At 36.5% G+C, this 21,595-nt stretch overlaps 1 protein-coding gene across 1 annotated transcript; it reads right to left on the bottom strand.

Annotated features, from left to right (window-relative positions):
• Positions 2,447-19,155, bottom strand: LOC109851107 (proline-rich receptor-like protein kinase PERK15). The gene is made up of 8 exons (XM_020421211.1): positions 18,797-19,155; positions 16,687-17,142; positions 15,841-16,215; positions 12,419-12,625; positions 9,251-9,622; positions 8,923-9,166; positions 7,985-8,132; positions 2,447-3,081 (listed from the first exon to the last, which is right to left on the bottom strand). Exons 1-8 carry the CDS (start codon positions 18,837-18,839, stop codon positions 2,707-2,709), a joined length of 2,220 nt encoding a protein of 739 aa, XP_020276800.1. The 5' UTR covers positions 18,840-19,155; the 3' UTR covers positions 2,447-2,706.

Raw genomic sequence — 21,595 nt, 5'->3', positions numbered from 1 at the left:
CTGAAACCCTTAAACTCTTTTAGAAACTTTCTTAAACTTGTTTAGAAACTCTCTTGGATGGTTGAGAGGAATGAGATATGATGGGGTGTATGTAAGAAACTCCAAAGCCAAGAAGAACCCAAGAAAAATGCCAAAAACACCATAAAATGACAAATGTGGAAAACTAGTCGTTATAGACTGAAAACATATCATCGGTCGACTGATGAAGTCGACCGTTGAACAGTTTTGGTAGATTCTGGAATTTTTGCATATCTGAATTTCTAAAATCAATTAAAAATAGTAAATCAACTCCAAAAATTATTATTTTGATGGAATGTTCTAAACATGTATATGAACATGTTAGAGAAATAATTTCTGAAATATCACTTTTCATTTGTGAGAAATAAATGTTTGAACACATATATTACATATTCTAAAAACTGCTGAAACATTTAATTTTGTAAAATCAATTCAGTATAGTAAATCAACTCTAAAAATTATAAACGTTTGGGAAATGATTATAAACATGTAATAGAACATGTTACAAAAAGAATTTTTGAAATTACATTTCCCATTTGTAAAATATAATTTATTTTGTAAACTATTCAAGAATACGAAATCATCAAAACTTGATTTTGATAAAATTTATTCCAAACAAGTTTTGAAATGCTTTCCAATAGATTAATAGACTTGAGAAAATATATTAAATAGTGTAAACAAGTCTTTAATCCATAAACACATTATTTTGCAAATAAAATTATTTTGCAAATAAAAAATGATTTAACTTGAAAGCGATAAACCGAAAACGTGTATGTGTATAATATTTGAGCTTTAAGATAAACCGAAAACGTGTATGTGTATAATATTTGAGCTTTAAGCATTAACACACAGAGTATAAACATTATACCCAAGATTGAACGTGTATGTGTATAATATTTGAGCTTTAAGCATTAACACACAGAGTATAAACATTATACCCAAGATTGACCTTCAATAAAGCTCGTCTTGATGAACATGGATGAAGCTTGAACTTGAATCTTTGACTTGAATTGTGCATAGCTTCACTCCGGTATTCCTTTCATCCTCCAATGTATATGATCGTGTAGGCTCAATCCAACCAACCTCCGACATCATTGTTTGTCTAGAATACCTAATAACAAACACAAACACAAACACTAAACAAATAATATTAGGAATTGTTTGTAATTATCAAAATAAGATTAGGGAGTAGGCTCATATATATGATGCCAACATTAAGAACATCTACTGTTTAGTTACTTCTCCACTCAAACAAATTACGGACTTGATCGTCGGAGGAACAACCGAAAAACCCAACTCCGCCCTCTTACTGTGTAGGGGAAAATAGCCTACTTCAGAACCGGACATTCGGAGGGTTAGAGGACCACCGTCAACCAAATAACTTCTCTCATTGACTGTTTGATATCAGCCATTAACAAACACCACATACAATCAATAGAAAAATAAGGCTACAATCAGGTTGGCTTATTTATACATTAATTAATTTTAATATATAATTTTTTAATATTAAATTTACTAAATAAATATATTTTTTATTTTACAAGAATGAACAAAGAACCAACTCTTTCAACTTTCAAGAAGAGAATTAAGAAAAAGAAAAAATAATTAGAAATTATTAGAGCTTTTCTTAATGTTTTGCTTATTACATCTTATGAGTGGTTGATTGATTAAGAACTTGTTTTGGTGATGCATCATTTGCGAATAATATTTTTTGAACATTAAACTGTCTTATATCTTAATTTCGTTCAAGTTGCATTTAGGACATTTTGATTATCTTCATTTTATTCATTTATTATGAAAAAAAATTAGTATAAATGATCTTAATTTTAATTATAACTTTATATAAGTTGTTTAATATCATTATTTCCAGGCAGGTACATGTTATCTAACCTCAATGAGAGTGGGTGAGAGCGATGTTCATGTGTTATGTAAGAGGTTGAGTCGTTAGATCTTTAAAATTATATTCAGATAAGAGTGATTGAAAAGCAACAAAATATAGATGAATTGTGATAAAACCGTGCTTAACACGGGCTAAAACACTAGTAACAAATGATGCATATAATAAGGGAAAGTATAGGGTATCGAAGTGCAATTAAGCCTTGCAGAACTTCTAAATTTAAAAGGGAAACTGAAAAAATATTTTAGAGGCGATGGTCAACGATAGAGGCATATAAGTCCTCGTGAGTACGCCATCTTTATTGAGGGGATGGATTCTTGATACCATGACATCTCGGGGTTTTCTAAACTGCACCCAAGGCAACAAAAGCTGGGCCGAAGGAGATGATAAACGAAGAATAGCATACACATTAGTTTCACTTAGCTCTTGACGACGCTTCTGGCCTTTCCCATGCCTCCACTGCTTAATGGATGCAATCATAATCTATTATACTGGGAAAGAGGCCTAAAAATGGTAGAGACTTGATCCCCGTCCAGAAAAATGTCATGAATTATATGAGAACAATGTCAAACAACATGAGCCTGGCAAAGGCACATTAGGAGCAATTCGCACGCAACCAGACTAGAGAACCTCTGCTGAAAATGACCCCAAAAAAAAACATTTGAGGGCTTGATATAAATTGAAATGTACTTGCACAAACATCACAAAACCTTGTTGAGACTCATCCCTTTCATTAATCAAGAGCCTCTCCATGTTTCTTTTTCAGTTACAAGCTGGTTACTTTGAAAGAGTTATCGTCCTTCATGGAGATCTTCTGAGAAGACTGCAGTTCTAGAAATGTTGTCATTGTCAAATAAGCTTAGACCTGAGAAGGGCCCAGAAGAAAACATTGATGAAGTGCCATCGGATTCGTAGGTCGTGGATGACTGCCTTACATTTGGCCGAGCAGTGGGATTCGGCATTGCATCCTGATACTCTGCTAATCTCTGCACCATTTTAAGGGACTGAACCACTTCGCCCATCGTGGGCCTTTGGCTTGCTTCAGGCGCAACGCAAGCTGCTGCAATTGTGCATACTCGCACAAAGTCTTCTTTTGGATATTTACCTGACAGACTAGGATCAGCTAGCTCTTCCAACCGATCTTTTTCACGAAGAATTGGCCTAGCCTGCCATTATAACAGAATTAACAATTGCAAATACAGTCCCTATACCCTGGTCTTGAAGGGAACATAATACATAGAATATAATAAATATGTATCATATATCATCAGAAGCTTTTAGGTGCATAAAACACATCATATGCAATGTAATGAGACATATTATCCTTATTGCTATACGTCCATCTGAAAATTTACAGTTAATTATTTATCAACACACCCCCAAAAAAAATCAGGTGCACCGAATCCCCTCATATAACCTGCTATTATAGCAACCTCTTGATGTGATGCTATCAGCGTGGGTACACTGACCAGGACTTCCATGGTATGTGAATGAGAAACATATTATCTCATGAATGCATATTCATTAATTCTTCCCTCTCTTATGAGTGTGCTTTACATTCTAAAGCTGGGTCATATCTCATGAGTGCATATTCATTCAATTCTTCCTTCTCTTATGTGTGTGCCTTAAATTCTAAAGCTGGGTCAGAGTGCAATATGGTAAAGGAGACCAAGGCATGAACAGAATACTAGTTCGGTTCATAGGTTTAGGGATGTGATAGACATAACTGACCTCCTTCGTACTTATAACTGGAGGTATGTGGATAAATTTACAGAAATATGATGGTTCAGGTGGGAGTTTATATTTTATAAGCTTCAAAATCGTGGTAGATTTCTTTATCCTGTGCTTAGGCATATTATGAGGTTTTGAAAAGCCGAAAGTGCCAATATAGACAATGGTGATAAAAGGGTGCTTAATGTTGATAGTTTGAGGAAAAGAAGTCATGCTTTATCTGAGGTTTTGAAAAGCCAGAAGTTCCACTATAGCCAATGGTGATAAAAGGGTGCTTAACGTTAATAGTTTGAGGAAAAGAAGTCATGTTTCATCAGGGTTGTGGTTTTATATAGAGGGGATGAAACACATTCATCCAATTTAAGCATCTTATGTTTTTATAAACATGTAATATCATGTAAAACATTTTCTGGATACAAATACTGTCCTCGAACTATAATGTAAATCTTATGAATACAAATTTTGTCCTGGAACTATTAAGTCATTATCATTTTGTTTTATGTAACAAGACAGAAATGTCAAGAACTTTTTCTATAAAAGTATTACAAACCTTAACATATATCATCATTTAAAAATTTGTTTATTAAGGTTGATTAATTTACAATATTCCAACTTGTCCCTTGGTGTTTTGCCATGTTGACCAAGTTGAGTTTTCTCAGGAATTTGATATGAGAGTGTTACTGGTCTGGAGTTTTTTGTCTGATGTGTTTACTGATTTCTTTTAAAACTATGTGAGACCGGTGGATACTTGACATGTCTATGGGTTGTTCTTAGTGTAATTCTCAACTGATTTTGACGCTCCATGTAGAGCATCTGAATTACATAGGAAGGAACGAGCAGATTTTGACACGTGCAATGCCACGGCATGGGCATGAAAAATGCTAGAAAAATGATTGCTTAAACATTTTGATTTAAAAATACAACATATATCCAATCATTTATAACAAAAATATAGTGTGTTACAATAAAAGAAAACAACTTACATTGTATACCAAACTATTAAAAACAAAGTGGGTTTTAAAAAAAATGGGAGTAACAATCTGGATTTATAGGCAAAAAATATCTTCTTGGAATTGAAACTTCAAAAAATTTATCGACATTTCCCAACATCAAAGTGTGAGAAAATCCAAATAATAATAATAATAATAATAATAATAGTCTAAGCATTGGGTTTTAAAAAAATAGTATATCTAACCACCTTCAAACGAACATAGCAAGTTGTAAAAACATATAACAGCTTACACCACATATTAAATTGCTAAAAAAACAAAGTTGGCTCAAAATTAATTCCATGAAGTATTTTGGATCTAAGAGTGATTTTGGAATGTATTGATTTAAAAAATAAATTATGGTAAATTTGGGATCAAATAGGCAAAATGGCCCTCATCTATAACTTTTTCTTAGATGAGATAAAGACAAGAGAGTGCACTGTAGCATATACAGTACATGGCTTCAATCCAAACTGCTTCAACTTTACTATATGGATCTACGCTACCCGGGTACTTCATTATTGAAGCCGTACCCGTACCGAACACGTACCCGACACTTTCCCGTACTCAAACTTCATGGACACTTCTTGAATATATGCATGCGTTTATTACAACATGTACTCAATTAGACGATATATGTGTTAATTTAAAACACTTGTCAAAGACTTCCTGGACGTAGAGCTTACACTCCACATCCGTCTTTTGAAACTAATGGGATACGGGTCGGGTTCGTTTCAGTCTATACCCAAGTTCAAAACTATATAGTTAATGGGTCATTTAGATGTCTAGTAAAAAAATGAATAGTTTACAATTCATGATAATCAATATGATAAAATTAACTCAAAAATATGATCGAAATTTTAATTCTAATGACACATGAAGCGGAAAAAATTACCTCATGTACATTATTAATTCAATATATATATATATATATATATATAGTCGTGTCCTCGTACCCAACATTTTACAGTTTTGCCGTATCCCCTACCCGTACCAGTACCCGTGCCCGTTTCCATGCAACTTAGATATGGATAGATAAATAAATATTATCATTTTTATACAAGAATATCATCGTATAAATTAAGCTCCTACACAAACACGGTCCAAGTTACGGTTGAGCCTTATTTGGCTCAAATTGAAATAACCGACCAAACTGATCATTTTTTGGTTGGTTTAGAGTGATTTAAGTATTTAATATTGTATCCACTCTGAATCCCGAGATCCCAATGCCATCAGCCCACTCATGTCATCAGCAACCTGCGACTCCTTATTGCTATCAGTCCGGTTTCCTCATTCACTGAGCCCCTCATCTCTTCCTCCTCTCTTCCTCTTCAACCATCTCTTCTCCCTGTATGACTATTGCAATACTACCTTGTGGTGTGGACTGTGGAATCGAAAAACTTAGTGGAGCAGGGGTAAGCTTGAGGTGGACTATTAGGTAGGGGGTTCGTGTTAAGCGTCTCTGGCTCTTGTCATTTGTCTAAAATCTCTTTAATTTACTTGTGCAAATTTAATTAATTGTTTCTGACTTTCGGCCGTATAAATTTTTGTTATAGTCATTTTTTCCTCTTTATGAAGAGATGAATAGGAAAATCATGCAAGTAGGCATTTGTAATATTTACGAAATATGGTTTGTAAGATATGGCTGGGGGGGGGGGTAGTTGCACGATTCCCTCAACTCCCCTCGAACCGTCGTACAGTTCCTGCGAGCCAATTCCCAGTACATTTGCAAACTGATTCCCTTCGATACACGAATTTGTTCCCCAAAATTGGCGTGCCGCTTATAAGTATGTGAGGTGTAACTGTACATGCACAAGACGCAATGCAATGTGCATAGTCGAGTAAAGGGATACGCACAATATAATATATGAGTCAATGACTTTACAATAACTAAATACCTATGTCAATAAAACATGCAATGATGTCATGATCCCAACATGAACTTGTGAAAGAGAAACAAAACAAAGTAATGAACCCCATAAAAAAGCAGCACTTGAATAATTTGTATGAAAAATATTGAAATGCATAATTAGCTTTCTAGTTTCTAGTTTCTAGTTTTCTACTATACACTTTGGAAAATGAGTGCACCCCAAAATATCTACAACGTACCAATGCCTTAACTTGCGTACAAAAGCAAGTTACCCCCATTGAATCCAATATTTATAAGTGGTGAATTGCGTACCCGAATTTGTACGACAACCCGCTACGTACCACATACTGTGTAACTGTGGTTGGGTCTATGTGATTATTTCTTAGCTTTTTTGTGCTGTTTTTTTTTCTCTTTCTTGTCTGATTCTATTGGTTTAATTTTACTTTAACTCAAAGCTATAAAGAAGGTCCTAACTTTCACTGGATCTGCTTAAGTCAAGCCTGAAATAGTCAAGCCTGAAATATCCAAATATTCCAGAACTACCGAACCAAACCAAAATAATTGGTCTTGTACTTGGTTTTTCAGTGCAGTTCGCAAAAAACGATGCAAAACCAGTCGAATCCACTTAACGCGCATTGCCAATACAAGAGCAGCAGAAATGCTTCTCCCCTGAAGGAAAACAATTCTACCTTAACTGAAATTAAAATAAAAGGAGCTTATAGGAAAGATGGCAAGTTGGCACGCAAACTATTGATGAACATCTGGTGTAAGACTTGATATTTGTCAAGCCAAGCTAAAACATTTTACGGGGAAGAGAGAGTATGGTGCATCCTGTCCAAATCCAAGTTTAGCTATATTACACCTTATTTGGTCGATTTGAAAAACAACCATCACAATAGAAGAATACAGGTGGACTGCCAATACAACTAGGGAATCTTTCATATGATATGTACTGTTTTCTACAAGATAAAATAGTACGAAGCCTAATGTAAAGAAATGTTCGTCTAAATAATGCTTCATATTGTAACATGCATTCATTCTGAATATGAAGTTGTCATAAGATACAATCTTATGCAGCTAAGACATATTAGCTTTTCATCTACTTCATGGCTCCTGCTGTGAATAACATAGTCTTAAGCATTCTTATTTTTATGTTAAACATAAACAAATTAGTGCAAAACAAAATAATAGTTTCACATCTCTTTCATGATAAAGTGGTCTAGTTTGAAAAAATGGATGGGCTGATGCATCTCAGTGTGCGCATCACACATCAGACTTGTGTCTGGGAAGGTCAAAATGTGCTGCAGTGTCGAGTGTCAAAAATGTGCTTGAAAACGTTCAAATAAAAAGAAAATGTATAAACTTTGGGATGTGAAGCTTATCAACAAGTTCTCTGTGAATCCAAGGACAATCTAAACATGGCAATTTGTGAAAGATTCAGTGTTAAATGTCTTTGATAGAATGGTGAAGAACACTGACCCAGGTCACAAGATTCTCCTTGCCAGATGGCTGTGACATATCTACAGGCCTCCTCCCAGTCAGCAGTTCAAGCAGAACTACTCCATAACTATATACATCACTCTTCACTAGCAGATGTCCAGTCATAGCATATTCGGGTGCTACATACCTGAAAAGCCATTGGTTATCTATGATGGTGATGACATGAAATGCCAGTGAAATAAAAAGATATATCTACATGCCACATGTGATATAAAAGAATTTCAGCTACATATAGTTACCGCATGCAGCAATCAAGTGCACCCAAAGGCACACATGATGATTGATTGATGCAGGAAAGGTACAAGTTAGGATTTTTTTAAGATGTGATTTTCTTTAGTTGAGATATGTGATTAGAATGACGTTGTTATTTAGATATTAGAGTTGTTATTTTGTTAGTATTTAATTTGATGTTATCTATTAGTTAGGATTAGGATTTTATTTTAGTTTTATATCTAACGATGCACTTTTTCATTTGAGGGAGGAGAGAAAAAATGTTTGTGAGGAACTTTTCATGTGCATTGCAACTAGTATTAGGCATGTCAGTAGCTAATGTGTGAAGTGCTTGGGTGTGAATTCCAACATTTGTATCTTCCCCCCTTCAATGAGAAGTGCAGTTTCAATATTTCTGTTTTTCTATTATTTTTTATCCAAATAAATCCCTCAACATATTCCCATCGTCCGCTCCCCATTAATGAAGCAAGTTTGAGTGCGCACATGCAAACAAATAGCACATACACACATGCATGTGCACAGCACACGTGTAGATGAACACGCAACACAGACTCATACAGTGTGCGCATTCAAGCCCATGAGCATGCACACATGTAGTTGACTCTGTGCATGCACACATATATGAAGGCCATGCACGTGTGCATCCACGCGCGCACACACAAAGAGGAAGGGAGATTAGAATGTACCCAAAGGTTCCCATCACGCGAGTAGAAAGATAGTTCGCACGCCCTTCAGGTGCTTGTTTGGCAAGTCCAAAATCTGAAACCTTTGCGTGGAAGTTGTTCTCAAGCAATATATTGGATGCTTTGAAATCTCTGTGTATCACACAGGGCTGAGAATCCTCATGAAGGTAGGCAAGCCCTCTAGCAGCATCAAGAGCTATTTTCATCCTAGTTTCCCAACCTAAAGGACAATTTGCTCCCAGAGGACCTAAAAAGAAAAACATAAACATATTAGAAAAAGGAGAAATAAGTTACAAATAAAAGTCCAAAATCATGTAAACGTATGTAATACCATGGAGCCAGGACTCGAGGCTTCCATTGGGAACAAGCTCGTAACAGAGAAGATGCTGTGATGAATCACGGCTGCTGTAGTAACCAACAAGTCTTACTAGATTGCGGTGATGTAGCCTGCTTAGCATTTCAACCTCAACCAGGAATTCCTTATCTCCCTGGTGTCCTCCATTTGTGAGTTTCTTTATGGCAACTGCTGTTCCATCACTTAAGACTCCCTTGAAGACGCGACCAAAGCCACCTTCTCCAAGTATGCTTGCTGGTTCAAAATTATTCGTTGCTTCTTTGAGCTCTTCATACGAGAGAAGCCTTGTACTAGTAGGATGAGGAAGAGAGCCTTCTACAGAAGCTGCATCTCCACTCCTTGGTTTTGCTGAAAATACATTTAGCTGGAGATTAAATATTTTTATCGCACACATAGATAGTACTATATAAAAAGACCTAATCTACAACAAGTGGCTCTCCACTACAAATGGAATGCATATATTATGAGAAGCAATCTTTAAAAATGTACGAAATTAAAGTTACGATCCATATCAAACTTATTTTCCCCATTCCTCCAGTCTACTGCAACCGGAATCTCATGTGTGCAAAATAAGTTTTGTGCTGGGACAAAAACTCTATTTCATAGATAACTCTTCTAAGCCTACTCCTTGCAACTTTGCAGGCACTTTGGCATAGTTTGTGCAATTTATTTTATTGGGTGAAGTGTTTCAATGGACAACTGTAAGTGTTTTTCAAGAACGAAGCCATTATTTTCATTAAGGAAAGACGTGTGGAGGTGATTAGGCAACTAAAGTGTTGTGTAGCTTTTTTTAAAAAAATTCTCATGAAGTGTTTGTTCAATTTAAAACTGAGTTTTGAAGTATTCATTCAGTGGTTCCTTCATCATCCACCAGAAGCATCGGCATTAACAGATATGTTTAACTTAAAATTATTAGAGAAATTCAAGAATCTGAATATCTTCTTGGTTCTTAGATATTCTCTTTCTATTTTATGCCACCAATGCTTGTATCTTCAATATGCTTTTTCTTTCTTTCATATTGTAGCAAATGATATGAATATATTTTTTTTCTTAAAAGGTAGGATAAAACACCGCATGGTAAATGAAATCACTGGGATACATTGTTCCAGGTAACAACCAAATGTAGCATATACACGCAAACCCTCAATGACATTGCTTTAGATACCTAGAGTAAGCATCCTGGTCACCTACTGACTAGGGGTGAGCAAAGTTCGGTCCAAACCGACCGAACCGACCGAACCGACCGATTTCCTACAGTTCGGTGCGGTTTTGATCAAAGTTCGGTTCGGTTCGGGTTCAGAAACATTCAACCCGATTAAACCGACCCGACCGAATTTTCCCCCACCCGTCCTAACCCATACCCGATACCCATATCCGACTGATATAAATTCCCTTGTTCTCAATTTCATCCATTCCCCTTGCCCTAAATCTCCCGATGCTCCCTCTCTCGATCTGGTCCCCGCCTCTTTTCCTTCTCTCAGAAAAGATGGCATTTTTACCTTCTACCTCTCTCTTGCTTCTCCTCCTCTCGTCGGCGATCCTCGCCGCCGCAGCCATCGGTGGCGACTCGGACATGTCGATCATTGCCTACAACGAACAACACGGATTCAGGGGTAGAGCGGAGCGACGCCGAGATCAGACTCATCTACGACCATATGAGAGTAAGGAGAGGGTTAGGGTTGGGAGCAAGAGGTACAAGGTCAACGCTGGAGAGAGCTTGCCGGATTTAGGGATTGTAGCTTCGGTCAAAGATCAGGGGAGTTGTGGTAAGTTTCGATTGTTGAACTTTTTTTTGGGGGTCCTTGTTCTGATTGGTTTTGTTATTACTTAGTTCCTAAGTTTTTGGATTTTTGGATGAGGTAAAGTTTATTTTGACCGTGGATTAGATTAGGTTAAAAGCTGTCGTTTTTTCTTAGGATTTTTCCGCCTATTTTGTGAATGCAACTGGGGATGATTTGATTTAGAAGTAACATACCCAGTTATAGAACGCGACGGTGAACTCGTGGGTGTAAACCGACCGTACCGAACCGAACCGTATCACTTCGGTTCGGGGCGGTTTTAGCTTGAGGGTCGGTGCTGTACGGTTGTAATTTTTTTTGTCGAAACCGACCGAACCGACCGAATGCTCAGCCCTACTACTGACTACCGTCCTTTTCTGGTGGTCAGACAAAATCCAACTCTGGTTCGGTGCACAGCTCAGATCCAAACAATTTCAAATCTTCAACTAGAAACTAAGGCATAATAAATGGAAGGCTAACATTCACTTGTGCAGAACATGTGAAATAATAACTGGTTCCACTGTTAGTGCATGTTGTTTGGATGTGATCATATCTTATATGTCATAACGACAAGGTACCACCCCCAAGCGTCTCCATTCAAGGTGTAGTACAGCTCTGAATCGTGAAAACTAGTTGACTGAAATAAATTAAAGAAGCAAAAATAGTGACTAATTGACTTAATGAGCCCTCATATATATTTAGAATTCTGCACTAGTATAGCTTTTTTCTAATAGACTTAACTTTCAATTTTGTTGACTTATACTATGCAACAAATAGGTTTCAGAACTTCAAGTACTTATGATGTGCTCACATTATATTAATTAAAATGTTTGCTCCCTAGTTTCTGAAAGATGAAGTTTTTAATATCATACTTTAACTTTACATATCCTCAAACGTGTATGAACCTCTCTTCTTGATCTACATGCACATAATAGCACAAATGTTTATGCATATAACCCGAGAAATAATCCCAAGTTGTACTGTGACAAGATATACCAATCCACAAATGCTGACCCTTTATACAACACATCTTTTCTCATTCTCTGTGTTCACGTATTGCTGTGCCAACATGAAAACAGGTCTAAAAGTCTATAGGAAACAGACTTAAACTGCCAGCTCCAAAGAAAATAACAGTTAACTAACTCCTATAAGCTGTTTACATGTTTTCTCAGTTTTTAACTTGAGACTGTACGGTGCCAATATAGCATAATGGTAAATCCTCTTAGCAGCGAGCAAGAGGTCTAGGGTTCAAATCCCATTTGTATCATTCTACGGCTTATTTCTCAAAAATAAAAATACAGAAGAAAACCAACATGAACGGATCAACCATATCTCAGTTAGCCTTAAAATAAGTTTGACAGCTCACCTGGTTCTTTGGCGGCAGTCTGCTTCTCTTTTCTAGATATGCAGGAGAAGATGATTATCACGGATATTATAATAATGATCAGGACACCAGTACCTATGCCCACAGCTATAATCAGAGTTGAACGTTTATCTTCATTAGTACTTGGAGGTGTATGCACATTGGACTTTGAAGGCGGTGAAACCCTGGGTGCAAAAGCCTGTGTTGGAGCTGGAAAATGGTAAAGTGTCACAGAATCCATCACACTAGTAGAAACACAAAAGATTTACCCTTCAAAATTAAATAAAAATTAAACATCTATTAGAAATCTGATTGCCATAGTTCCATACAAAATAAGGGTGATAGATTGTATCCTTCTATGTCATAAGCAGTATCCTGTGAGCTGTTACAGTTAGCAGATAATATTATGAAAATATTTTGGCAATGACCTAAAGGATACAGGGTTTCAGAAATCAATGAGTAAGTGTCAGATTTTTTAAACAAATGTACCAGAGCATCATAATAGCCAAATTCCCAAAACCAGGAAATTTTATTGAAAACCCATCAACGAAGTCAGTAGCACAAGATTGCCAGCAGGAAAAGGCATGTACTATAAATGAGGTAATTATTTATAAGCCGAAGTAATGTCAAACAGTAACATGGATAGTACACAAGTAGATTGCAGATACAGTTACTGACATGACATGTTTGAAGCTGAATGTGGGTGCCATGTGGTAGGCTCGCTGCTACAAAATTGCATCATGCAAAAGTTAAGGCATTTAATTACATTAAAGTTTCCATTACCCATAAATGTTTCATAATGGAAAAAATAGGGATTATGATTATATTTTGCAACAAAATAAAAATTCCTTGCAAAAAAAATGCCAACACCACCAAGAACATTGAAACAAAGATCAATTTGATAACAACATGACTAATAAATAAGTGGACTAATCCATTTGTCAAGTATCGAATCATACAAAAAGTATTTGAGAGAATAAACCGCTTGATAGCTTGTCCAAATTTCAAAATATAATCTGCAGCATCAGAGAGGAAGTAGATTTAAACTTACATTCAGCTTCGGAATTTCTGATGTAAATGGGTGTATATGTAATTTACAAAGAGTTTCGTATAGGCTAAATTACCAAATTGGTATTTTTATTCGACCATGTTTGCCAGTTTGGTATATTTAAAAAATCCGACAACAACAATGTATTTTATTAAGGCCATGCTTACCAATAAGACTCTTTTCCTTGAAATTTCGGCAGGAAGATTTATTCTACCCCCTAACCTCTCAAAATTATTAAATCTATGCCCAAAAATTATCAAAAAAAATGCATCCCCTCCCTCTCCCTCCCCTCCTCCTCCTCGTCATCGTCCTCCTACTCCTCCTCTCCCATACCCCTCTCCTCCGCCTCCCCTTCCCCCTCCAAGTTATACATAAGCATTGCCAAAATATCCAATGGTTCTCGTTCATTTGAGAACTATCATTAAGATACTCCTACAAAAGCCATTGAGCTTTTTCAGTGATTTCTTCATAAAGCATGTCAGTCATGGTTCATAATGAACACTAATGCTAGTCATTGCTTGATCCATACCTCCTATAGCTGAGCCACAAAAGCTGATTTTCTCATTATAGACTCGTAATTATTTCATAAAATATGAAGATTTTGAACTCATAATTTACACTAATAGATATGATCTACTAAACATAGATTAGGAAACAAAAAAATTGGTTTCCATGTGATTTACCCATACATCAAACGTCCTGAAAATTGATCGCCTCAGAATTTGAAATCAATTTAACTTTTCATAACTTGATGCATGGTGAATCATTTCGAAACCATTTGATTCTTTGTATTTCTATATTATTTTGTTCAGCAAATCATATTTATCAATTTGGATTTTTAACACGCAAGTTGAATCCTTATATTTGGGTTTATAGTAGCGTTAACTCATCCATCTATTGATTCTGCTCTTAATACATTGCTATAACTTTAGATTGTACACCCAAATAACAAGAACATTAGAGATATACCCGGGTTGGCACCCCTAGCCCCAACATCAAGAAGGTTGTTGTTTGCAGACGTACCGAGAGGTTTCCAGTAGCATGTTCTCATCTGCGAAGATGTTGTATGTATCATCAAGAAGGCCACTTAGATTTGATCACTGCTTTTGGATCGTTCGGGTATACAATGTCCCCTTGTGAGTCCATGTTGGATAGGAACCATACATTGCCTGCAGCCTTCAGAGTCTACTCGAGCATGATATCATGTTGGAGGGGGAAGGGGAGGCGGAGGAGGGAATGAGAGGGGAATGTGAGAGGAGGACAACGACGATGAGGACGAGGAGGAGAGGGAGAGGGAGGGGATGCATTTTTTTGATAATTTTGGGCATAGATTTAATAATTTTGAGAGGTTAGGGAGGTAGAATAAATTTTCCTGTCGGAATTTCAAGAAAAATGGTCTTATTGGTAAGCAGGGCCTTAATAAAATACCTTGTTGTCGCCGGATTTTTTAAATATACCAAACTAGCAAACAGGGCGGATAAAAATACCAATTTGGTAATTTAGCCGTTTCGTATATGTAATGTACAAAGAGTTTCTTTTTGGTTGCTTCCTGGTTCCAAAATATGTAATTCATATGGTGACCGTCCTAATTAAAACGATAGTTTAGTTACTCGGTCACTGATTTCGGCCGACCTTGCATCATGAATATTGGAAATAGGGTCTTCCATCTCTTATTCCTTTTTTATTTGCAACATTTTCTCTGTTTCTTTCTCATACCCATTAGCAATATAATCTGTACATTTTTATTATTCCAAGCTATTGTTACAATCATCATCAGATTCCTCTAGAATTCTGGCTGTGACATCACAAATTAATTTGTCTGATCAAAAGGACAGGATCCTTCACCTTAGCATCATCATATCTTTTGCCAACAGGAATCAACACCATCCAAGTTTCCCAGTCAAATTGTGTTCAGCAAGGAAGCATATACTTATCTAAACTAAAAGGTACTTTTCCTGTGTTCACGTGATAAAGTAGGTAATACAGTGAATGAGGTTGATCTGAAGAATACATCATAAAGTTGATACGGAGGTGCAACTATATTTCTCCAGTGGCAGAATCTCTCCAACCCAAACACTCCCTTGACACCCATGGTCATATAAGAAATGAAAGAGACCCTCCAAATGATTTTAAAATAAATAATAAAGAAGTGGCATTTTCTTTGGAACTAAAAAAAATTGTATAGCACGAATAGTACACAATATAAGACTTGAGATTTCAGATTTGGATAACATCACCGTTAAGTGCATGTAAACAGCATTAAAACATAGTCCAATTCCCACAGTGTTGCATTGATCTTGTAGCAATATATGTCATTAAAACTTGTCGTATGGACCACAGAACGGTTCCAAAATGAAAGTATAGCAAGAAAGCTTACCAGGAGCAGGAGCCAATGGCTTGAACCAAGTTAAGTTCAAAAGTCTGTAATCACCAACTAGCGTAGGGTTCACATGAACTTTATGAAAAGTAAGTGAATAGTTCATTGCGTTGACTTGATCTGCAGAGAAACTAATCCCAGTGTGCGGAGCAATGGCCATAGAGATATTTAGGCCTGAGACACCGACAACATAAAAGTTATCAATCTCGAACTGACTGACACGAAGGTTTAGCTGGGAGGCAAGTTCTTGAAGAAATTCATTGCTCCAATTTGAACTCAAAGAAACATTCTGAAGAAACAGCTCAACTTTTACTGGGTACACACAATGACAACCTTGAGTACCTCGCTTTTGCACCATATTCTGCTCACAGCATCCTGTGCAGTGGGGGAAAAGCAATTACTACAACAACAATCAAAATTAGAAGGGAAAAGACATTATTACCCAATATAAAGCCTTAGAATTACACAACAGAGTAAAGCAGCCTTATAGTTGACATTATCCAGCCTACAGAAAATGCAAGTACTGGAGAGGCAAGCAGAAAGATCAGTGTAACTGATGGTCCTCTCCATTTTGGTAGGATGATGTCAAAACACTCTTAGGATTATTCAAGCTCCATGATTGAGATCTACAATAATTGCTAAACAAAAACCTTAGATGACAACATGAAGGTCCATAGTCAGAAACAATAAGGTATGTACGACTGCACAAACCTACAGACGTACTACATTTATCATTGAGCAAAAGAAGAAAATAAGTTACCAATTGATATTTCATCTAAGTGCCAAAATGCAAAGCAGATTTTAATCAATAAAAATTAATATATAAACAAACTAATTTCAACTTACCAGACCTGTGAGGAGGGATTAAAGGTGCATCTGGAGAAGGAACAGAGCTGGCATTGGAATCTGATGGAGCAGTACCCCCAGTGATAGGAGGTATAAGGGATGATTCAGGGGCACGACTTTGGTTCCGCTGCATCGATGGATATGATTGCTTTGATAATCTTGAAGAGGGTGGACCAGCAGTTGTCAAAGAACTATATTCTGGAGGAGGTGAACTTGCAGCTTGCGGAGAAAATTGTTCCCTAAGTTCTCTCCGAACCAGAGGAAGAGTCGCAGGCAAGAAGAATTCAGAAATGGCTGGTGCAGGTGCAGAATCCAGTAGATCCCATCCACCTGGTGGAGAAACGGCCGACACTGAGGTAGGTATTTGAATGCCAGACAAAGCCTTGCTTATGAGTTCAAGACATGATAAGATCATCAAATAATTCAGTAGCAACAATTTCAAGGATTTCAAAAGTCCTGCAATTTCAAATTAAGCGAAGTAATCAGTAAAGCTGAACCTATCGCATAGTAATCTGTAGTCCTCAAGAGCAAATGATGATTCTCTAAACTGTAGGTAGATTACTGATACCACTTATGTTCTCTGAAAAGAAGACATTCAGCAAATAATATTTATTTTCTTTTCTCATTTCATCATCTTAGCATGAAAGCCCCATGAATAAAAGCAGTTGAGATTTCCTTTTGGGCCTTGTTCCCTTTCTTTCTTTTTCTTTTTATCTGCTTGGACCAAGGGGTTACCGAATTTAACAAAAAGAGAAACGACTCGTCAACGGTCAACCTTCACAGGTGCCATTTGTCAACGGGTTAAGTGAGGGGTTAAGGAGAGTTAAATCCCCATTAACCTACCAAGCACAAAAAAATCTACTCATGAAATAAAGTGAGGTAACCAGCGTAAGGTTTCCAAACACAAAAAATATAAAAGGGTTAAGATGTGAGGGGTTAAAATGGGTTCACCCTTCAAATCTGAGGGGTTTACTAATCCACCTCCTATTTAGATGGGTCAAGAGACAATCCTATAACTTATTAAAAAATAATATCAAATTCTCATTATTCCCAAACGCTAAAAAAGATCGCAAAGACCAAAAACAATATTAATTCTTAGTTAACTGTTCAGGTTAACAAATGAGTTGACTAGGTAAATCCTTCTCCTTAATCTCTCTTCCAAACATTTGCCAAATGGGGCCTTAAAGTATTTTCGTGAGGGAGGGAGGGAGGGAGAGCAACGAGCTAAAAAATGAAGAACCCCCATTCGGAACTAAAGCTATAGCAGAATTGCTAGATTTATATTAGACCAAGAAGAGAAACAAAAACAACAAACCAATATAGATAGAAAAATACAGAGAGGCGCAAAAGTAAAACCTAAGCTGCAATCAACAGGTGCTACCACAGTAATTTAAAAATATGCAAATCTGTTAGACCTCCTCAGACATCAAAAGACCCTTAAAAAAACTAAAATGCATTGCACAAATATCTAAATCAAACAACGAAAAAGGAACCAAATACATTGAACCAGATCTGTCAAGACCTAAGATTCTGAATATACCCAGGTCAGTGCTATAAACATCATATCTGCTTCTACAAACAATGAGCAGAGCCTAAAAAGTGCAACACAAATGTGTTTCCAAATGAAGATGCCTGAACTGTGGTGATACTGTGTAGAACACCACAGCAATTTGAAATTTCCCCATATACCCCCAGAATCCAAAACCTTAAGTTTTTATAGCAGGATGGCATTTAAGAAATATATTTTAGCACATATTTTGAAATTTTGCCAGATCCAGAAGCCTTAGCATAACGATATACAATAATCGTCAAGATGGAGCAACAGCGACATCTACTCAAATTTAAGAGAAAGATAATCTTTAAGCCAAAATTAACCAAAGTTCGACACTGCAGATGAGGATCATTATCCAGAACCACCTATAGTTCGCATTAACAGTACCTCAACGATCACATTCTTAAATTCCGTAAAATTCCTTCACAAGCCACAAAATTTCAAGAAATTGACAGCATCAGGTTTCACTCAGGCTATTAAAGAGAGCAAAGTACTACTCCAAGTCCAAATTCACTCCAAAGAACGAGATTTAAGCCAAAAGAAGGCAAGAATACGAACCTCGTAGCTCAGAAACTTGAAACGAGCTCCGAGAACCTCTCATGGCCGACGAAGCGATTAAGATCTGAGGAGCTCGCCGCGATCGATCGCATGGACGCGACTAATAGCAGGATCTCTCGGTGTCGGCAAGCGCAAGCAGGTGGAGAAACGGCGAGATCAAGCGATACAGAGCTGCTGCGATCGGGGATAGGAGAGGCCGCTATCTGATCGAAATTGGGGATCTCAAGTCCATAGATGGGGGATTTGTTAGGGTTTATGAAATTGAGTTCGTTGCTTTTTTTAAGCTTTCCTCCCTTTTTTTTCCCCCTTTTTTATTTTGCCTTTCTCTCGGAATTTGGTCGGAACAAATGACGATTATGGACGAGGGTATGAAATAAACGGTTAATAAAGTAATAGAACTTATACTTTAAAATTCGGTATTTTTGTAGATAGATGCTCACAAACTAGAATTTTACTTTTATCTATGGCATTGAGCAAGCAAATTACCCTCCTTCCCAGTTTATTGATAAGCTACTGTAACTCCTCATCACTGGATTAATGTCTCATTAATCTAGGAATCATCCCCTAAGATGTCCTCTAGGGACTCATTAAAAAGGGATCAATTGCGAATAGACCTCATGCAGTATAATTGGTTGCAAAGAGACTATATGTAATTCTATTTATTATGAATAGATCTCATACAGTTTTAACTATGACAAATAGACCCTTTATAGTATTTGCTTAGTGTAAATACACCCCTTTAGTGAACTTTTCTTTATTCTTTTAGAAGTAAAAAAAATTTAGCAATTTGGCTTCTATCCTCACCAATAGAACTATAAAAGCTCCATTCACCTCCTCAAACATTTTAAACAATTTCAAGAGTCCAAAAAGGACATCTATTCATAACAAGTAGAACTACAATGGTCTATTCACAACCAATAGTACTACATATAGCCTCTTTGTAATTGGGTGGTACTACAAATATCTTTACTCAATTAACCCAGAAAAATGTCAGGTTTTGTCTATTTACCCCTCAAATCTTTAATATTTGCAAAGTTACATCTCAAATATTGATATTTGTAAAATTGTCGTCGAACCCTCAACATTTAAAACTTCTCTACACTACTTATTTTGTTAGGGAATATTCCCTTTGTATCTGTTAACCATTTTAAAAGAGGTGTTTACATGAAAATCAATTAACTTTTTGACCAAATTGTAATTTTCCATCTCTTTTTAATAGAATTTACTTACATTTATTTACATGTTTGCAATATCACTGTTTGTATGAAATTTGTAAGAAGAAAATTAAGAACAAAAATGTGTTATTCTCTCTAACTGACTTAGACAAAGAATGATTACAAAGCTCTCAATACAATTTCTCTCTAACAGACTTAGAAAAAGAAATTATAATCTTCTTGTATCAGAATCCTGATTTACAAAAGAGAAGAAGATCGACAGAGATCCTCCCTTTTGTTTAAAATTGGGTTCTTCACAGCAACGATGAGATGCCTCCTTCGACGTTCGTATCGAGTTTGTTTCTCGTTGACGATCCGATGTCTCACTTCACTGGAACGGTTAATGTAAACTTGTTTGAACAAGTTTGAAAATAACTCTTCAGAGTTTATGAACTCAGAACGAGTTTAAACTCTGTAAAAAGAGTTATTGTTAAACCGAAAATTCGGTTAATGAATTAAGCTATTTGTTGCTAAAAAAGATGCATTAAACCTCTTTCTGAATCAGAACAAAATCAGATTTCTTTTGACAAAATCTGATCTGTTAAAATCTGATCTGATCCCCCAAAAAATCTAATCCTTTTACTCGGTTGAGTTGATTGGATATTTATAGGAGGATAAGGGAGTGTAACTGACCCCTTAATCCGCTCCTAAGTGGGCGACAATCCCTCAATACGTGGGGAAAACAGTTTTGAAGCCGTTCAGCCCGTGTTTGAACGAGTCAAACGCCTCAAGCTGGCATTCTGGAACCGAACTCTGCGTCTCAAGCTTGGGACGCAGAGTTAGGCATCCGCCTAATGCTGAAACGCAATGGCCGCATTACGTTTTGAAGCTGAAACACAGAGGTCGCTTATGTGTTTTTCAAAGAGATTGTAAGTTTGTAACCTCCCCTGTTAAAGCGTTGCAAAGACTATATGTTATGTAATTTTCGCTTTAGCTATTTTTGAGATGAGAGTCGTCAGATTATAACTCTCGTTATTGATTGTGAAGCATGTTGAATCAGAGCTTTTCATTTATTGTCGTGCAGGTCGTTGAATTGTAACATTTCTCGATCTACGTAAAAATTCTCTAATTGTAGCTTTCGTTTATTGACGTGAAAGTCGTCTAATTGTAACTTTCATTATCGAGATGCTGATGTAGAAGTCGTCAAATTGTAACTTCCATCATTAAAGTTTGGTAGGGATCAACTATCTGTTGTGATTTTTATACAGCCTACAGAACCCCCTCCAAAGTTTTAAAAAGTTTGCGGTTGACTGGGATAAATTTTCAGAATACTTTGGATCCTAAATTTTATTAAATGATTGTTCACTCCATCTGTTTTGAGGACATTGTGAATTTGGTTGTCGAAATTTGTTGTACATCGTAATTCTGCTTCCTGTATTAGTGATTCCTTACAATCTCTTTTGGTAACGGTTGACCTCATACTCCCGATGAACGTGTAGAAGTAGTTAAGGTAATTCTAATCACCTTAAACCAAACAAGATAACTTTTGTGTCTTGATGACAATGAACTTAGTCGAACAAGCTAAAGTCCAAGTCATCATCGTTAGATCCATTAGTAGGATTAACTTTTTCCTCTTCTTTGACAG

This window comes from Asparagus officinalis, chromosome 7 (assembly GCF_001876935.1).
Source record: "Asparagus officinalis chromosome 7, Aspof.V1, whole genome shotgun sequence".
Lineage (NCBI taxonomy): Eukaryota > Viridiplantae > Streptophyta > Magnoliopsida > Asparagales > Asparagaceae > Asparagus > Asparagus officinalis.
This window is presented reverse-complemented; position numbering and strand designations above follow the sequence as displayed.

Coding starts and splice junctions, on each gene's coding strand:
- LOC109851107 (XM_020421211.1), bottom strand. CDS start 18,839: ATGAGAGGTTCTCGGAGCTCGTTTCAAGTTTCTGAGCTACGAG. Junction 12,626..15,840: donor GCCATTGGCTCCTGCTCCTG/GTAAGCTTTCTT, acceptor ACCATTTTCCAG/CTCCAACACAGGCTTTTGCA. Junction 8,133..8,922: donor CGCGTGATGGGAACCTTTGG/GTACATTCTAAT, acceptor ATGGCTTTTCAG/GTATGTAGCACCCGAATATG.